The sequence below is a fragment of the Theropithecus gelada genome, chromosome 4 (genome assembly GCF_003255815.1).
Source record: "Theropithecus gelada isolate Dixy chromosome 4, Tgel_1.0, whole genome shotgun sequence".
Classification (NCBI taxonomy): Eukaryota; Metazoa; Chordata; class Mammalia; order Primates; family Cercopithecidae; genus Theropithecus; species Theropithecus gelada.
Window position 1 is genome coordinate 149,361,960 of NC_037671.1, and position 18,721 is coordinate 149,380,680.

General features: G+C 36.6%; 1 protein-coding gene across 5 annotated transcripts in view; it reads left to right on the forward strand.

Annotated features, from left to right (window-relative positions):
• NKAIN2 (sodium/potassium transporting ATPase interacting 2) overlaps positions 1-16,489 on the forward strand; it is a 1,030,226-nt gene extending 1,013,737 nt beyond the window's left edge. For 4 of the 5 annotated variants that reach the window (XM_025384320.1, XM_025384318.1, XM_025384321.1 and 1 more), the window contains 2 exons: positions 9,193-9,274; positions 14,063-16,489. In XM_025384320.1, coding sequence (XP_025240105.1) covers positions 9,193-9,274; positions 14,063-14,072 — 92 coding nt within the window. In that variant the 3' untranslated portion in view covers positions 14,073-16,489. Of the gene's footprint in view, positions 1-1,168; positions 1,211-9,192; positions 9,275-14,062 lie in introns of those variants that run through there. The other variant, XM_025384319.1, reaches the window with a different exon arrangement.
• The last annotated feature ends 2,232 nt before the right edge of the window (positions 16,490-18,721 follow it).

An 18,721-nucleotide genomic window follows, 5' to 3' on the forward strand; every position in this document is an offset into this window, starting at 1 on the left:
AGAGGAACAGGTAAGCTTCTCCTCTACAAAGTAATCCATCCGCCAAGCTTTGGCCTGTCGTTTTGCCTGATCCAGGACACTGAGCTCTCAGGATCTTCATTCTTGACCATTCACTGGACAGTTCCTTTTGCCCACATATGCAGCAAAGCCTCATAGACCACAGACAAGGCTAGCCCCAAATTATTTGTGTTCTTTCTCATAATATACAAGGCCATTTCCAAAAGAATTTGAAATATGGAAATTCAGTTCTACGTAATTTTTTAAAAATATAAATTAACTTATTTTTCTTCTGCATTATGTCACACAGGCTATTCCTGTTGCTTGTCAAATCACAATTAACTAACTAAGTGGGCATTTAAAGGCTCTCCATAGACCTCCCTCTGGTCTCCTCAGCTTCTGTGGATATCTTCTACACTTTTGTCACTCTATACAAAATTTTAGTAAATTCTAATACAAAATTCTCTCGTTTGAGCCTTATTCCATCTATTCTCCTACCCTTGGAAATGCTAATTATCTCAGTAAAGAGCCTAAATGTGCATTTTAAAGTATAATTCCAATCATTCCTTTTGTATAAATCCTTTTTAAGAAGAGATGAGATCCCAATCCTATTCATAGTGTATTTTTAATATACATGCTTCTACGTATTACACACATATGACACCTGATTCTCTCAATAACCCTTCGAAGCTGAAATTGCTTTATTATCCTCACTTTACAGAGGAAGAAATTAAGGCTCAGAGCAATTGTGACCTAATTATAGGTCCAATGCTGGTAAGAAGTAAAGGCACAACCGGAGCACAGGTCTTCTGACTCTAAATCCCCCCATCTTGATGCTACCAAACAGATTCTACAATGATGTATCAAGTAGTGGCATTATGATATATCAAGTACGGGCATTATATTATTAAAAGACTACCTGATAAAAAGATCCGAGTCTCAGCAGAAAACCATCATGTGTTTCTTAAAATCTCACCTAAGGCACTGCCCTCACTGAGAAGTAGCAGATATGAACAAGAAAAACAACACAAAATAGTTTATCAAGTGGAACTTATATTTCATTTTTTATTAGGCCTTTAGAACCAAAAGCTTAAAGTGATTTTTCAACTAACGATATACTTTATTTATTATGATACTATTATACCTATTGCTTTTCACTTTCATTGTTTAGCATGTGTGAATGTGTTACCAAGTTTCAAATATTAAAGATCTGTTTCTGATACAAGTAAGAAGGAAACCGAAAAATAAGGCACTAAAACCCTGAGAAAACATATTTGATGAACAAGGTTAGGAAGCAAAGCATCAGCGGTGATTTAGCTAATAACTCTAATTTCATTCCACGTGTGCTTCGCCTGCTAAAAACCTTCTGTGGTATAACACTTTAGTGACCTTTCAGGCAACAACAGGCTAAAATACCTCTTCCTATAAAGGATTGTGTTTTCCTTATCGGGGAAAAAAAATAGCTCAGAGTCCATCCAGAGATTTTAGCCCAGACCGAACACCTCAAGCTCACACGGTCAGCTTGAATTCCTGCCACTAACTAGAGCTTAGTGGGAAAAAAGTGATTCTTTTCAATTTGGCTTAAGGTTGGATATGTTTTTTGTTTCTTTTGTATTACTGGAGCTAAGTACCCTTGGAATTTATACCTATGGAAATAATGGAAAGACGCTCTATTTTCATAGGCCCTATTAATTTCCTTTATATTTAGAATAACTCACTGAAAGACATCAAACATTTTAGTGTCTTTCAATGAGTTATTCTAAATATTTAGGCTTAGCTTCCTATGAACTGCCTTTTAAATTTTCCCGTCATGGTTTTTTACAGCTCTGTCTTCAAAAGGGAGTATGTTGAATAGTGGCTTTGTCATTAATCACCAAGGGATAATTTTATATTACAATACCTCATTGCCAACATGTATTTAATAAAACAGTTTTAAGTTTGCTGAACTCAGTGTTCAGGATTAAAAGGTTTAAATAAAAGAGAGGCTCACAACAGGAAATATATATCACAAAGAATATTTATTCAAAAAGCTTTTTTATCTTACTTGGTAATTTCTAAATTCCACTATCATTAATGTTATTAAATCATAGTTATTAAATTGATATGGCACTTAACAAATTTAAAATAATTGCACTTGCAATTATTACAGTACATCTACTGCCCCCACCCATAGGTCAATAGATGTAAACATACCCACACTGTAGATAAGAAAATGAAGGCAAAAAGAAAATACACTTGCAAAGAAAATGATAGCATTCTAAGTTGTCTTTTGGAGGTGATGGATATGTTATTACCTTGATTGTGGTAAAGATTTCACAGGTATGCACAGGTCCAAACTTATCAAATTGCACACATTAAATATGTGCAGTGTTTTGCATGTCAATTATACCTCAGTATAGCTCTTTAAAAAAAAAAATCCTGAGTTGTCTTCAGAGAACCAAATACAAATCACTCCAAAAAGGCAGAGATTAAGAAAGTACCTTTTTTTTTTTTACCTTCAGTCCAGTCGTGTGCCTCTGTTTAGGGTTTTATAAACTGGCCAGAAGGAAAACAATGTTCTTCCTACCAATTACCAAGATTTATAACACTCAATAGCATTCATCAATGAATGACCATCTCACTGGAGTCCTTTTGATGCGAATGCATGTCCTAACCTCTTTCCTTCCACTCCTTTTGGCCAAAGAGGATGTAGTGGTGGTTTCTTCCTACTGGTATCCAAAAAGTTTCTGTTGTGTATCTCACGGCACCAGGTAACAACTTTGTAGATTGTCTATAAAAAGTCTTTGTTATATCATTCAAGGCCTTGGCAGTCAGCCAAATTTCACTTGGAAGTTTTTCTAGCATCTTCCATGCTCCAATCAATTGCCTTATTTTCCTTTACAGCCTAAAGGGTGTAAGAGTTTATTTGGTAAATACCTATTGAGTGTCTTCCATGAGCCAGACACTGTTCTGGGTTCTGAGGCTAGCATGGTAAACAGTAGAAAGCAGTAAATCTCTTGTAGCTTGTATTACAGTAGTGGAGGAAATCAACAAATAAGCAAGCAGATTTATACATCAGGTAGAAATAGGTTGCAATGAAGCAAAATAAAGCTGAGTGAGGAGAAAGAAATTCATCTCTAACATCCCAGCAAGTCCCTACTTTCCCTTGCACTAATTAGAGTTACATTTCCCTTTTCCCAAGCATCTCTTCACTTAGATGTACCACTTATAACTTAAATACTACATTTCTAAAAGAAAGCCAAACACCAACTCCCTTTTGACACTGTTTTTTTCTTTAAAAGCAGCAATATGCCCCCGGCAAACAAATTTCTGAGACTCAACTTTGAACCTTTTCTTTTCCTCCCTTTCCCCCATGTTCAAAAAACTTGCCATGAACTATGTTTTCTACCTCTTTGTCCATTCATCTCAAATTCATTGACATCTTTCCTTTCTCATTCTCCTAATTCTAATTCAGGCTTTTAGTACTTCCTGTCTGTCTTTCACATTTTCTGTTAAGCATTGAAGTTACACAGACAGTATGCCAAGTCACATGAAAGAAAACATCTCTCATAACTTTAAAAGTCGTCATCGTTATCAGTCCTACAAGATGGGGATGAGACTATAAATAATTTTCAGAAGAAAGGATGGCTTAAATGCATATTTGGTGTCCTGTATAAATTATCAGACACAGAGCACGTGAACTAAACCTTGAAGGATGCTACCCTCTTAAAGATACATTACAAAAACAAAAAACAAAATACCACATTGGCAACTATCACTGGCAAATTCAGCAAAGGTAATTTCTGATAAGTCATTGTTTACATCCAAATATTTCTACAATATTAAATCAAAGAATAATCTAATACTGTAGATTCTTACAGTATTAGATGGGAAGAAGATAAAGAGCAAATTTTCTAGAAAGAACAGAGTAAAAGATGCTGGAGAATAAATAACAAAAGGGGAACTCAAAGCAACTACTTAAGACTTTTGTTAAATTAATAACGTAGAAAGAACATAAAAACGTGATTTGATGCTTTTGATCACTGTAGATAACATTCGAAAAATGTACTAGAATGGCATAAGTCAAATGCAGAAATCTCTTTTTCAATATACGTACAAAGGAAATAGAATACCTGGTTTCTACTCTCATCCTCAAATGTTGTGTGGCCTCAGGATAAAACACAATAAATCTGTATTGATTTGTAAAATTAAGATAATTATTCTTACCAACCTCAAAGTAATTTTGTGAAGATAAATGATATCACTTGAAAGGGCTTCATGAACTATTAAGTATTTTGCAATTTGGGGGAATGCAGTTTATTTTTAAGGATGTAAGGAGATTCTTGATTGATAGAAGTTACTCTTTTCTAAATAATGCAGAGATAAGTTACGACCCAAACATCTAGCTGCCATCCAAATTACTTGGACAAAAATCTGTCAAATATTTTATGACCCTTATTGCTCAGAAAAGTTTTAGAATATGAGTAGTCTCTTTAGAGCCTGAATAAATGTCATTATGTAAAAGAAACTGAAAACAGAACAAAGTGGTATTAAGGGTATCTTAAAAATGTAAACTAACCCCACTAATTCCATTTTTGAGAGGAAAAAACACCTCTACCTCTATATCTATCTACATGGCACCCCAAAAAGTTCCATATGTGGTTGAAGAACCCTTCTGTAAAAGGTGAGAAGAATCAAGTCTCCCTGTGCTGACCCCCATAATCTTAACTATAATGGGTGGTTGGATCCAGTTGATCTCCTATTCCTCTCTCTGGGGTCTCTAGGAAGACATCCAAACAATTTCTGAGAAGAAGTGCACATGAAAATTTGCTGTACACCATCTCCTTGGCTGTGAACTCAAGCATGTAGGTAAAATAAACTGTGAAAATATGCCCTCTGCTCCTGATTTAAATTTGAATGACCCCTCACAAGTGAAATGGTAAAAATCCAGCCTGGTTACATTCAGAGCTGCTTCTTTTCTCATCTTGGTTCTGGGTCACCTTCTGTTGGAATTTCTTCCATACCTAGGCCATCAGCATGGTCCGAATAATCAGAATGATCACAGTCCTTCCATCAGAGCTTTAGTGCTGTCCTCCCTAATCTATGAGTTGTAAGCCATCTCTCTCCACCTACACAGCATACAGATCATGGTTAATAAGAGCAAGCCCCAGGCCACTCAAGCTCCATTCGCACCACAGACTCAGGACACCCTCATTTCCCTTTTCTCATGTCTTTGGAAGGTCTACATTGCTTCTGACTCAAGCTTTGCTTTCCATTTTTGGACCTAATTCTATCCATTGGGCTTGAAGATTCATCTTATTTTCTTCAATTATCCCTTGGTTCATCCAAAGATCTTTGGTTCGTAATTATCATCTGTTTTTTTGTTTTGTTTTGTTTTTTTCTGCCATCCCCCCTAAATCCCTGTAAACAAGTGAATAAATATTTCAAAACTAACACAATGATAATAACAACAACAGCAGTAGCAGTAAAAATACTAATAAACCTGAGTTTGACTTGGATCTCAATTTCAGTGGAGACCTTAACTGTTTCTGTCTGCCATGATCTTGATCTATTGTAACCCACTCTCCACTACCATGGTAGAGACCATCTTACTAAGAGAGAAGCTCAGAGCAGTGAAACTCTAACTCGGTGAATACCTCTTAGAAAACTAGTCATTAATTTAGTCTCATTGTCAACAACAGCCCTTCCAGATAAACAGAAATGTAGACACTATCTGCAACAAATCGCCAGTCTTAAACTATATATATATATATATATATATATATATATATATATATATATATTTGTTTTGTTTTGTTTTTGAGACAGAGTTTCCCTCTTGTCACCCAGCTGGAGTGCAATGGCATGATCTCAGCTCACTGCAACTTCTGCCTCTGGAGTTCAAGCAGTTCTCCTGAGCCTCCCGAGTAGCTGGGATTACAGACGCGAGCCATCATGCCCAGCTAATTTTTGTATTTTTAGTAGAGACAGGGTTTCACCAAGTTGGCCAGGCTGGTCTTGAACTGCTGACCTTAGGTGACCCATTCGCCTCGGCCTCCCAAAGTGCTGGGATTACAGGCATGAGCCACTGCACCCAGTCAATAATTTTTTTTTTTTTTTTTTTTTTTTTTTTTTTTGAGGCGGAGTCTTCACTCTGTCGCCCAGGCTGGAGTGCAGTGGCGCGATCTCGGCTCACTGCAAGCTCCGCCTCCCGGGTCCGCGCCATTCTCCTGCCTCAGCCTCCCAAGTAGCTGGGACTACAGGCGCCCGCCACCGCGCCCGGCTAATTTTTTGTGTTTTAGTAGAGACGGGGTTTCACCGTGTTAGCCAGGATGGTCTCGATCTCCTGACCTCGTGATCCGCCCGCCTCGGCCTCCCAAAGTGCAGGGATTACAGGCGTGAGCCACCGCGCCCGGCCCACTCAATAATTTTTTTAAGTGCAAACTTTAAATAGAGTCACTGTGTAATTATTACATAGTTCTTCTGGCACTGTTTGTATTAGCTAAGGTACAATGTAGAAGACAAAAGAGGATCACACTCTTTTGATCCATTTCCTGTAAAATACTGGCTATGGTTCTATAGTTGTCCCAAATTAAGAATTTTCTGTCTTCTCTTTCTGCTATGCTGAATGGCTTAGAATTATAAAGAAATCTTGGATTTTTTGAGGGGCTCTTAATTTTCTTCTTTTACACCATATGTCTCATCCAGGACTCTACACTCCTCACTTTATTCTCATACAAATTGTATGAGATAAATATGATAATTCCTATTTTAAGAGATGTTAAGTTGTTTATCCAAGGTCACATAGCTGGCAAAAGGAAAAGCAGAATTAAACCCTGGTCCTTCTAATATCAGGGTCTCTGTTTTTGTCATTATACCATTCCACTTTGGATGAGAAGAGACATTCTGCCTCGGTAAAAGGGTTTCCCATGAGAAAAGAAATGCACTATCAAGTCATGAAAAGTCCTGGTGGAATCTTAAATGCATATTACTAGGTGAAAGCAGCCAGCCAGAAAGGGCTACATGCTGTGTGAGTCCAATGACATGACATTCTGTAGAAGGCAAAATTATAAAGACAGCAAAAAGATCAGTGATTGCCAGGGGTTGGGGGAGGAAGCGATGATTAGAAGGAGCACAGGGGAATTTTAGGTCAGTGAAACTATTATGATACTCTAATGGTAGATTCATGTCATGCATTTATCAAAACCCATAAAATGTACACCACCAAGAATAAACATTAATGTAAACTATGGACTTTGGATGATGACGATGTGTCAGTGTAGGTTCACTGATTGTAATAAATGTACCATTCTAGTGTAGGGTATTGATAGTGGGGGATATTGTGTTTGTGTCAGGGCAGGAAATATACAGGAATTATCTGTACTTTCTGCTCCATTTTTCTGTGAACCTAAAACTGCTCTAAAAAATAAGGTCTTTTTGTAAGAGAAAACAAAGGATTTCTCCACTACACAGACATCATGGACTTTATGTTACTTTGCACCCTGCTTCAGTTTCTGTCTGTAGCACCCCAAATATTAGTAAGAGAATAACTAGACAAAGTAAGCCAATAGAAGGAGATGCTAGAAAAAAAGGAATGGGTGTCCTAGGGCATTCTGCTTATCTCTATTTGACTTTCTTTCTCCTTTCTCTTATTTTGTTGACCTTGTATTCTTTTGTTTCTTTTATCCCCACTCTAAAACCTCTTTATTCACAAATGAAAAAGAAAAAACAAAAACTAAACTTTTTCACAGTACTTTTAGACTTGACTGTTCCAGTTACCATTGCTGCCAAAACTTAGTGGTATAAAGCAACCATTTATTACACTCATAGGTTCTGTGGGTTAATAACTCAGACAGGCACAGAGGGGATGGCTTGCCTCTGTTGTCTGATGTCAGAAACCTGAGCTGGGAAGATACCAAGACTGAACTGACTCAACAGTGAGGGTCTAGAATCATTTGAAGGAAACTTGTCCGACCCACAGCCCACAGACCATATGCAGCCCAGGACAGCTTTGAATGCGTCCTAAAACAAATCTGTAAACTTTCTTAAAATATTGTGACATTTTTTGGCATTTTTTTAGCTCACCACCTATCAGTAGTATTAGTGTATTTTATGTGTGACCCAAGACATTCTTCTTCTTCCAATGTGGCCCAGGGAAGCCAAAAGACACCCCTGATTTAAAGGTATTTTATTTCCCACACCTGGGTTTGGATGCTGGCTATCAGCTGATACGTTGGTTGTATTGTTACTGAAACACTTATCCATTGGTCCTTCATTGATCTCTCCATGCGGGCCAGCTTGGGCTTCCTTGTGGCATCATGGCTGTGTTCCAAGAGAGAACATCCCAAAAGAGCAAGAGAAAAGTGCATGATACTTTTATGATCTACCCTTAGAATCCCCATAGTGTCATTTATAGCATAGACAAAGCTGCCAGAAAGGTCTACCCATGTTCAAGAGGAAGAGACATACTCAAACCATTGTATGGGAGAAATGTCAAAGTCATATTGTAAAAATATGTAACATAGGAGATACTCTTGCTGCCATTTTGGAAAATATAATCTGCCACAGTAACTCTTATTATATCTTATTGTATCTTACATAGCTAAGTATGTGTTGAATCTGAATATTTGGTTAGACTGTTCCACATGTTTACCTCTGATTGTTTCGGATCGTAAACCGCATTTGGCAGGGACAGCAATGTTGAGTTAATTTACATGACCTCCACCACAGTACCTTGTGCTTGATAACCATAACATGTAATATTATTACTAGCGCTGCAATTGCTGGTAGATACATGCACTTGAGTGGTCATTATTTATATTTATATGCTATAACATTTTGTAGCATGTCACAGAAAATCTACACTAACCAAAAAGGCATATAGCATCTCCATTGTGTAAATGAACTCTATTACTCCAATTAGGTCTTGGTTATTTGAAAATAGTACATCATTTTTTTTCTACCAAGTGAATAGATTCTTGTAAAGCAATAATTGAATCTTACAATGAGTGGTGGGGGAGGGAGGCAGCGGAATCACTACCTTGAAGGAACTATCATTTCTTCCATTTCTTTTTTCTTAGCAATTAGTTACTTTTAAAAGTTTAATAGATTATTACTAATAAAAGGTTTATTAGTAATCTGTGTGGGGCCTTGATCAATCAAGGATGTTTATCTCTTCTGAAAAGCTAACTAATGAAGACAATTGTCCCTTTTCAGTTGATTTCATAGGTGGCTTTGACTCTTATGGCTATCAAGGGCCTCAGAAGACATCTCATTTACAACTACAGCCTATGTACATGTAAGTATTTTACTTGGAAGGTGTTCTTCTGGGGGTACTAAAGACAATCAAGTAACTGTATCATGATAGAAAATCAATGGCATGCAGCTTTTGTTCAGTTACATACTTCCAGTATTTTTTCTATTAATATTGTTTTGACTGGGATAGTTTCAATAACATTTTTCCATGAATTTTTCTTATTTGACTTCTAAGAAATGTCTTTTCTAAAGTGACCTTTAGTCTTACATAAGTATCACCTACATGGCTCAAAAGCCTGTGTTAATTATCTACCACTTCTTTGAGTTGCCAAAAAGTTGTAGTTTTTGAAAATTATATAACAATGTAGGCAGTTATATGTAATTATGTATAAACCACATGTTCTGGTTTCAGTTGACAGTGGTTGTCCTGGCATAATTATTATTCTCAAAAGAGTTCTCATTTAGATGATAAATAATAGGTTCACCCAAGTTATATGTAGTGTTAAAAAAAATAAAAAACTGAGTAATACACTTTCTCTATCATTTTTCTGATGTAAAAGTGAAAATGACTGGAACATTAACACTGAAACTTATCGAACCCTTAACTCTAGCACTCAAGAGAGCAGACATACAATCAGAGCCTGATTTTTATATCTGTGTTTAGGCAAATTCCCTTGGATAACAACTGATAACAAATTCTATATATCAGCATCAAGTGATATGCTGAATTGCAAGCGAAGATCAAAATAGAAAGTAAGATTCCAATTCATTTTAAAATGTGAACTTCTCTTTGAAGATATGTGTTTGTTGTCGTCGTCCTCCACCATTGAATCATTTTACCTTTTAATATCTTTAGTGTATAGGATAATAAATGGAGTTTGGGAGTAAGTACTGCTCCTCCAAATAAATTAATCTTTAAACATCCCTCTTTTCAGCTTCTTTTTTAAAAAAGAATTATCTTGCACTGTGCCTGCCTTTTTCTTTGTGTCACTTGTAGTTCTCTGAAATCATTTGCTAATAGCACCCACAAAACAGACTTCAGCAGTTAAGAAGTCAACCAAAATTTTGCTTCATTCAAAGCATTGCGTCTATAAACAGTGTATTACACATTTCCTCTTTTACATCCCCACAACCACTGCCCTAATTCATGCAATGTATGACCTGTTAAGTTTTTCGGTCTCTTCCTTATTTCAGAACCTCCAATGTATCCTCCATATGGCTGCCAAATTAACTATCCTAAAGCACTGCGCTGATGATTTCACTTCCCTGCTTCAAAGCTATCAAGGAGTCCCTATTACCTACTGTTGAAACAGTATCTCTTATCTTCAACTCTTAATAACGTTTGAGTCCCAACCCTATGCAGATGATGCTGGATATATTAGGAAAATGTAGTAATGAATAAGAACTAGCCCTGTCCTCCTGAAGTTTATAATCTATTGAGAGCATAAACAGTCTGATAGCTCCCCTTAGCCACTTTTTTCTAGCCAAAGTAGAACTCTTGCCTTATCCAAATATATGTATTTTTCCAATTGTTCATGCTGTTCTCTAGACACCAAACACCATCTTTTTTCCAAATTCCACTCTTTGAAACCCCACTATCCTTTGAATTTTCTTAAGATATATTCCTTTATGAAGCATTTCTTAATCTTTTCTCCTCTAATATTTCTCTTTTATTTCTTTCACCATGTACTACAGTTGTTTGCTATGCATGCCAAACCTTCCCTATCCCCCCAGAAAGATTCTTGATAGCTACAAAAACAATAAAACATGATCAATCCTTGACACTCCTTATCATTCTTTTCAATATTTTATGTAACATTCTCTAAAGTGTTCTATTTAAAAAGGTAGACCAATCAGGAATAGTGGTTAAGATGACCTACTGAAGGCATATTGTCTGAGATTAAATTCCCTGTGACCATGGGCATGTAACTTTGTTTGAATAACTCTATTTAATTTTACCAAGCCTAAGTTTCCTCACCTGCAAAATAGAGATAGCATACAGACTTTATCTGATTGCTCTGAAATTATACGAAAGAATATATATTTAAAGCACATGAAACACAGGACATGTCACATAGTAAGTGCTTAATAAACATAATTCATAGTGGTAGAATAATGCTTATGTTAATAAACATCACTCATGAAAAGGCTGTATCAAGTCAGAAGTAACATATACTATAAGTCATTCCTAAAAGATCTCCTCTTTAAATGGTATATTATATATAACAGCAGTCCTCTGGGCCATGAATAGTCCTGGCCCATGGCCTGTTAGGAGCTGAGCACAGAGCAGGAGGTGAGCAGCAGGTGAGGGAACATTATTGCCTAAGCTCTGCCTCCTGTCTGATTAGGAGCAGCATTAGATTCTCATAGCAGTGCGAACCTTATTGTGAACTGCATGTGTGAGGGATCTAGGTTTTGTGATCCTTATGAGAATCTAATGCCTGATGATCTGAGATGGAACAGTTTCATCCTAAAACCATTCCCCCCAACCCTGGGCTATGGGAAAATTGTCTTCCACAAAAGCAATCTCTGGTGCCAAAAAGGTTGAGGACTGCTAATGTATAATATAAACTCAGGTAACATATATCAATATATTTGTGCTCAAGAGTAGAATATGGCCAGGCACGGTGGTTCACGCCTGTAATCCTAGCACTTTGGGAGGCTGAGGTGGGTGGATCACCTGAGGTCAGGAGTTCGAGACCAGCGTGGCCAACATGGAGAAACCCCATCTCTACTAAAAATACAAAAATTAGCCAGGTGTGGTGGTGCACACCTATAATTCCAGTTACTTGGGAGGCTGAGGCAGGAGAATCTGTGGAACCTGGGAGGCAGAGGTTGCAGTGAGCCAAGATCATACCACTGCACTCCAGCCTGGGTGACAAAGCGAGGTTCTGTCTCAAAAAAAAAAAAAAATAGAATAAAATATCTAGGAGGTTTGTAATTGTTTGCTACTAATATTATTACATAATATATTATTGTATTGGCCAATATGAGTGATCAATAAATATTATCAAGCTGTAATAAATTAGATGTAATCTCTTATCTAAAGATAAACATGAGAATGCTAGTTATATGCAATTTAATATATTAAATTCAAATCAAGCATTTATAATTCTAATGGGCTTTAAAGAAGAGACTCTACAAAGATAGATATCTTTGTCCAGAATTAAATTCCATGAGGACAAAACTTCCCATGATTTTGTTCCACAGAGCACTTTAAATGCCAATTAAAAGTTATAAAAAAAAAATTGTTTTCCTCTTTCCTGCATGAGAGTGGTAAAATTGTATCAGAGCTTTCAAGTCTCACTGGTCATGAAATGTTTAATGGAATTCAGATTTAGGAAGTTTTGTATACTTAAGGTACATTTAAAAATTACTAGTCAAAATACTCCAATCATCCCTTCCACAAAACATCCCATAGGAGACCTTGGACCCAGAACAATAAGGTTTTATTTTACAGATGAGGAAACTCAACCCAAAAAAACAAAAACAAAAGTCACACAACTTGTTAGTGGTGCAGCCATGATTATCTGCGGGTTTTCCTGACCCCTTCAGTCAGTGTTCTTTCCAAATTCTTAAATAGACTGCGAGTTTGACCTGGTATTACATTCTGATTTTTAATTGGCTTGTTTGTATTCTTACCACTAACTTAGCTGCCACATTTCCACACACGGCTGTGCCTCTCTCCCTTTTCTGCATTCTGTTTATTTCTTTTTTATTTTATATTATGCACTGTTAAATGAAGGGCCTTTTCAACTTCATAGCCCACAAAACCAATCATCTGAGAGCCACTGTTTATTGAAAATCTAGTGAAAAACCAAAACTGACACACCTATAAACCTCATCCCCTACTGAGAGGCAGAGAACTTAGCATCTCCTATGTCTTTATCATTTAGCGTGTACCTTCTGTCAACCTGCCATAAATATGTCTTGTAAAGTAAGAGTAATTTAACTTCAGGGGCCAGTTCAAACACCCTAACAATATTATATAGCAAATGGAAACAAAAGCTGTTCCTTGGAAGGAAAACAAATGTTGAAAAGCAATATGCACTTTTAGCTGTGGGGCTCCCACTGTTCCCAGCAAATCTTCTGTGGCCAAGATCCTGGACAAAGCTTTGAAAACACTGCTGACCTACAGTCACAGCTGTGTTTTAGTTCTTGCAAACAACGAATAGACAGTCCTCTTAAGTTGGGTGACTGTTCTTGGTTTGTAATTTTTCAGATTATGTATAACTAATCTAAAAATGAAAGATTTTAATTATATTAATTGTATTTTTCTTACAGTTTGGTAAATGTTGTTGAAACAAACCAATAGCAACCAAGTTGCTGCACAGAAAAAATCCCATGTCTGCACTCCAGCCTGGGCGACAGAGCTAGACTCTGTCAAAAAAAAAAAAAAAAAAAAAAAAAAAAAAATCCTATGTCTACAGCTTAAGTTTTTAACAAAATAGCTGCTTTGACTACCAGGGACCTAAGTGACTGTCAGAGCAATTAGAGATCTGATTGGGCTTCCAGAAATATAAGAATATCCTATAGTATATCAGACAACATTTGAAAACATTGCATTCTTTTTGGCAGCCTAATTGTACAGAAGTACATATTCATGTCAGTTGTCCCTGGAAATAGATTCTAAATGACCAAAACTGGCCTCTCTATCCATGCAGTTGCAATGAATTTTAAAAAAGGAGGAAAATTATTTAAAACCCAATTTGGGCTTCTTTTTTGTTTGTTTGTTTGTTTGCTCTTGTGCTTGGAAAGGTGAGAGAAAGTGGTGAGCAATAGGCACCCGTCGCTTTCTCCCTTGACTAAAAACATCTTTTCTCTCTCTTAGGTCAAAATAATACAGATGACTTCAGTATGTCAGCCCACGAACCTTTCAAAGAACTTTTTTCGCAGTGGTCTCCTGCATTTTATGAAGAGCAAGAAGCAACCGAGTTTAAATACATATACGTATTAACAAAACAAATGCAAAGCCTCTACATACAACACTGACACACACACACGCACACACACACACGTGAGCACGCACACACCAATTCCACTTGACCTCCTCTTTCTAACTGAAACAGACAAATATGCAGGACACGCCCATCTTGGATTTCCTGAAAGCAGGCTCCTTTCTCCCAGGCCTTTGGAAAGTTCAAAAGGAGATGTGTTGATGCCCAACGGTTGCTGGCCATTGCTAACTCCTCTGCAGCCCAGCCGGTCGGCCTCTGTGAGCTGGGAAGTCATCCAAGGCACATTAGTTTGAGAGCTCTGTCTTCTGCACTCCACACATCTTGACAGCACCACGGCTACTTAGGCAATGTAATTGCAAAAACAAACAAAACATGTCATGATGACCTTGTACCCGAAGTCCGAAATGGCAGATTGTTTGCCCTAAAGGCTGTACCGTACATACTTGCCTTAACCCACCTATGTTGTGTGCCCAAGAATCTCAGTGCAGACAGCCCCAAGTCACTTCCTTTAGGCTAACACACTGCTATTAATTCTGAATGAGTTCAAGCCTGTGTGTTTCATGTCAAGGAACAAGACTGAATAGCTCAGCAGCTCCAGTGTGTCTGTATAAGAAAAGTGCCAGCTGTCAGCAAAGTGCTTTACCATAGAGCCTCCATGGTGGCCCAAAAGAGACAAGTAACAATAACAATATTTGTCATCTTTGTAATTCTAAAATATGGTCTTCTGATGGGGTTGGGGATGGGACAGAGTAAAACATTAATCTACTAAACTCACTAATCTACTGGAAGCAGAAAGCAGAAATGGCTTAACTCGCTGATTTTATTTATTGCACTCTAGGTGCTTTTATAAGTATCTACAATTGTCTTTTACTAACACAGAAACAGCTGTGGATTTCTATCAACAGAGGCCAACTGAATATGTATTAGCTATGTTTACTCTTTTATATCTAATTCAAATTGAAGACTCTACGTAGGTGAACTTTTTTTTCTAACTTCAGCGTACAAGATTATTTTTGGGTGGGTGGGGGGAGCAATAGTTACCTTGGTGAAATATTTGAGATCTTTTTGTGGTATTTGGGGGATCCGTTGTGTGTTAGAGTGTATTTCAATCCTCCTGTATTATTGTGGCAGAAAAAAACTGTGCTGTTAACGTAGTTGGCAACAAGATGCCTTTGGAAACTTAATAGTAGGTCAATGTGTTTATGGAATATTCTGAACTCCTAGGAAATTTTGTTCTATATTTTAAAGCATTATTTGGTTTTCATTAGTGGAAAACATAATTAGCTCAGGCTTATCAGGAACTCAGATGAGTCGTATCTTTTCTTGGATACACCTGAGACATTAAACTCAATTTTTTGAAACTAACACACCATTCTTTAGTGCAGTGAAATTCAGAAGTTATAAATTGGCATGGAGCAAGTTTTTTCTTTGATTTCTATGAAGTTTCAGTTATTGGATTAAACTACTTTGGACCTTAGCCCATTCAGATCTACATACACCAGTTCCATTACTGTGTTTGCATGGATGTCTGTAATATACACACACAGAAACATTTGAAAATGATAGAGGAACAAAGAGTTATCATTGGAACATAAACTATAAAAAAAGATTCCAGCACTCATGCTTGAATTTCCTCAGTGGGTTGTATGTTTGTCCATACATACATGTATAAAATAAACAATTGCGAACATGTCAGTGAAACCTCATAAGACGCTTTTATAGTGACATGCATGTTTAGTGTATGAGAAAAATATTTACCAATGTATTGTCCTTTGATTCCTAAAATATAAATACTATACATGCCACAAACTATTCTAATGTGACTTTTAATGTGACTATTAAAATGAGGTTTCACTGTACGTTCATGCTGTGGTGACATTTCACCTTATACTACATGTATATGGCTACAGAAAATAAGCCCTCATATTCCTGCTTTCAGTTACAGCCAAGTTTTCACCAAATCATGACTATCATCACCACCAAAATTTTAAAAAACAGTAGTTGACTACTAAAAAGTAATAGGTGGACAGGTCTTTTATGGGAGTAGTAAGCACAGTAGTGTGATTATATCTGGGAAAACATCTACGGTTGTACAGCTGTATCCTCCTCAAAATCCGGTGAAGAATGCTATTTTTCTAGGCTGAGCTTTTGTTATAAACCTAATATTCAGAAGGCAAGAGTTATGATCCTGATGTGTCCTTTTTTTTGCATTTGTTAATTCTGAATGTATTTTTAACAGAGTGATTTTTTTGACTTACTCGTGTAATTTGCATTTTAAAAATAAATGGAAAAATGCTTAAGTTTCTGAGCCATCCCTGAAAACCCCTGCTGCTTCTCATGGTGTATTTGCTTATGTCATTGACAGAGAAACTCTATTAAATGTACATGAAGGCAACACTGATATTTTGTGCAGTGCAGGGATATGTCAGCAGTGAAAAGAAATTGCCAGGTCATGGCATCATTTCTGCTCAGTCGTAGGTAACATGTACTTTCATTATCTGCTAACACTGAGGGTTCTTTTAGAAGACTGCCTGCAATAGACTTGTCATTTGGAGAACTTTCCCCCACCCCACCTTCTATCTGGGATTTAGAGTTAGCATCAAGCTAATAGTTGACAGAGGGTTAGGTCACTATTTTTTTAAATCTTGGTTAAATTATAGGCAGAGTTTTTCTTTTTATTTTTACAGGCCGAATTATTTAAAATAATCTAAAATACTCATTTATATCCACTTTGATTACAGAATCTTTTGTTATTGTTATTCAAATATTGATATTCACCTCAATAGAAGACAGTATTGGGATAAAGCAGGCAAATAGAAAAGATTAGCCACTGGCATTAGCGATTGTACAAACAATGTTTCAGATGAGGTTGATTGTATGCACCCAAAGAATTGAGGGCAGCAGGCGCAGGCTGCTCCAGGTGCAGGCTGTGTCAGGTTCAGAATTATGTCCTTTCTCCCACTGCATACAGACACACACCAGCTCCCATCAGTGAAAATGCTGGAGCTGACTGAAGACACGAAAGGCTTCGAGGCCATATTTTAAGAAGCTGAAGATCAACTTGTAGTCCTTGACATCTCAGCTGCATGGTGAAAGCCTTGTAAATGATCAAGCTGGCTTTTACTTTTGTCCCCTGTGTAAAAAGTATACTGATATGGTGTTCATTGAAGTCACTGTGAATAACTGTCAGGATGTTTCTTCACACTGTGATGTGAAATGCACACAACAATGTAGTTGCATAAAAAGAACAAAACTGATAGATCAACTATATGTATATATACTGTAAAGAAAGGATTCTTTCTTCTGGAGTTCTCAATTAAATAGATTGTGAGTTTGGTAAAATCCTGTGGAACCAGGATCTGCATCTGTTAACTGTTAAAAAATATAACCTCTGATACATTTCACTCTGCTATACATCTGATACATTTCACTCTACTATAATGAGTAGACCATTTTAATTCAGAAATACAAACTCATTTTAAACAGGTCACATTTTAGAACAAACTTTTGATATCCAAACTAATTCATAATTCAAACCCATAAAATAAAACCTACTAAGGCAGTTAAGGAACTATTCAATATTAGCTTGTGTCCTGAAAATGCAAATAACTCATCATTGCACAGCAAATTTTAGGATGTATACTCTGGTCAGAATAGAATAAAACAAATCCCGGACTCTATCAACTGACCCTGAGTTTTATAAATTCAAATAAACTTTGATAAGGAAGGCCCTAAAACAGTATTAAATCATAAAATATTTCTGAATTATTATGTATCAGGTTCAGTGTAGTATCAATGTTAAATATATTTTATTATATCATAGTTTTTTAAAACATAATCCAAATTGATATGCAAACATGTAGATATGATGTGTTCTTACACATTAGTAAGACACTTATGTGTTCAATTTCAGGGCTATATGTTTTTCTGTTATTTCATGTACAGTACACTTAGATGTAACTAATACCAGAGAGATTAAGATTACATAAGCAGTCTCGTGTTGACTATTTCCAATACTCTTCAAGAAAATATTTCTTCAGATGTTCATCTGTCTTTGATAAAATTTTAGCACTCAACACTTGTACTTAGGAAGCTTTTACATGAATACCCTTACATTGTAAAATTCTAATTATTCTTGTCACATGCAAATCTTTGCTTAGGATCCACTGCCCGATGCTCCTTTCCTTTTATTTATGCCTATCTTCCACCTACTCCAAGAAAGGAAAGAACAAAGTCTGTGATTAATACACAATGTCCAGTTTACAATATGCGAGCATCTTGAAACAATTCTGATAGTTGTGAGGGCCAAATGCATAAAACATACATGTATTTTATGACTTTAAATTCAACAAAACTTGAACTAGATAATACATTCAAGGATCACATCTCCCACTGAAATCTGCACAATGTTAGGAGACATGACTACCCACGACAGCAAAAAGGACAAGCTGAGTTCCTCCTAAAAGGGATAAAGGCGGATTTTTATAATGACGGTTATTTTTTAAAAATCCTTAATTATTACGGAGTTTAGA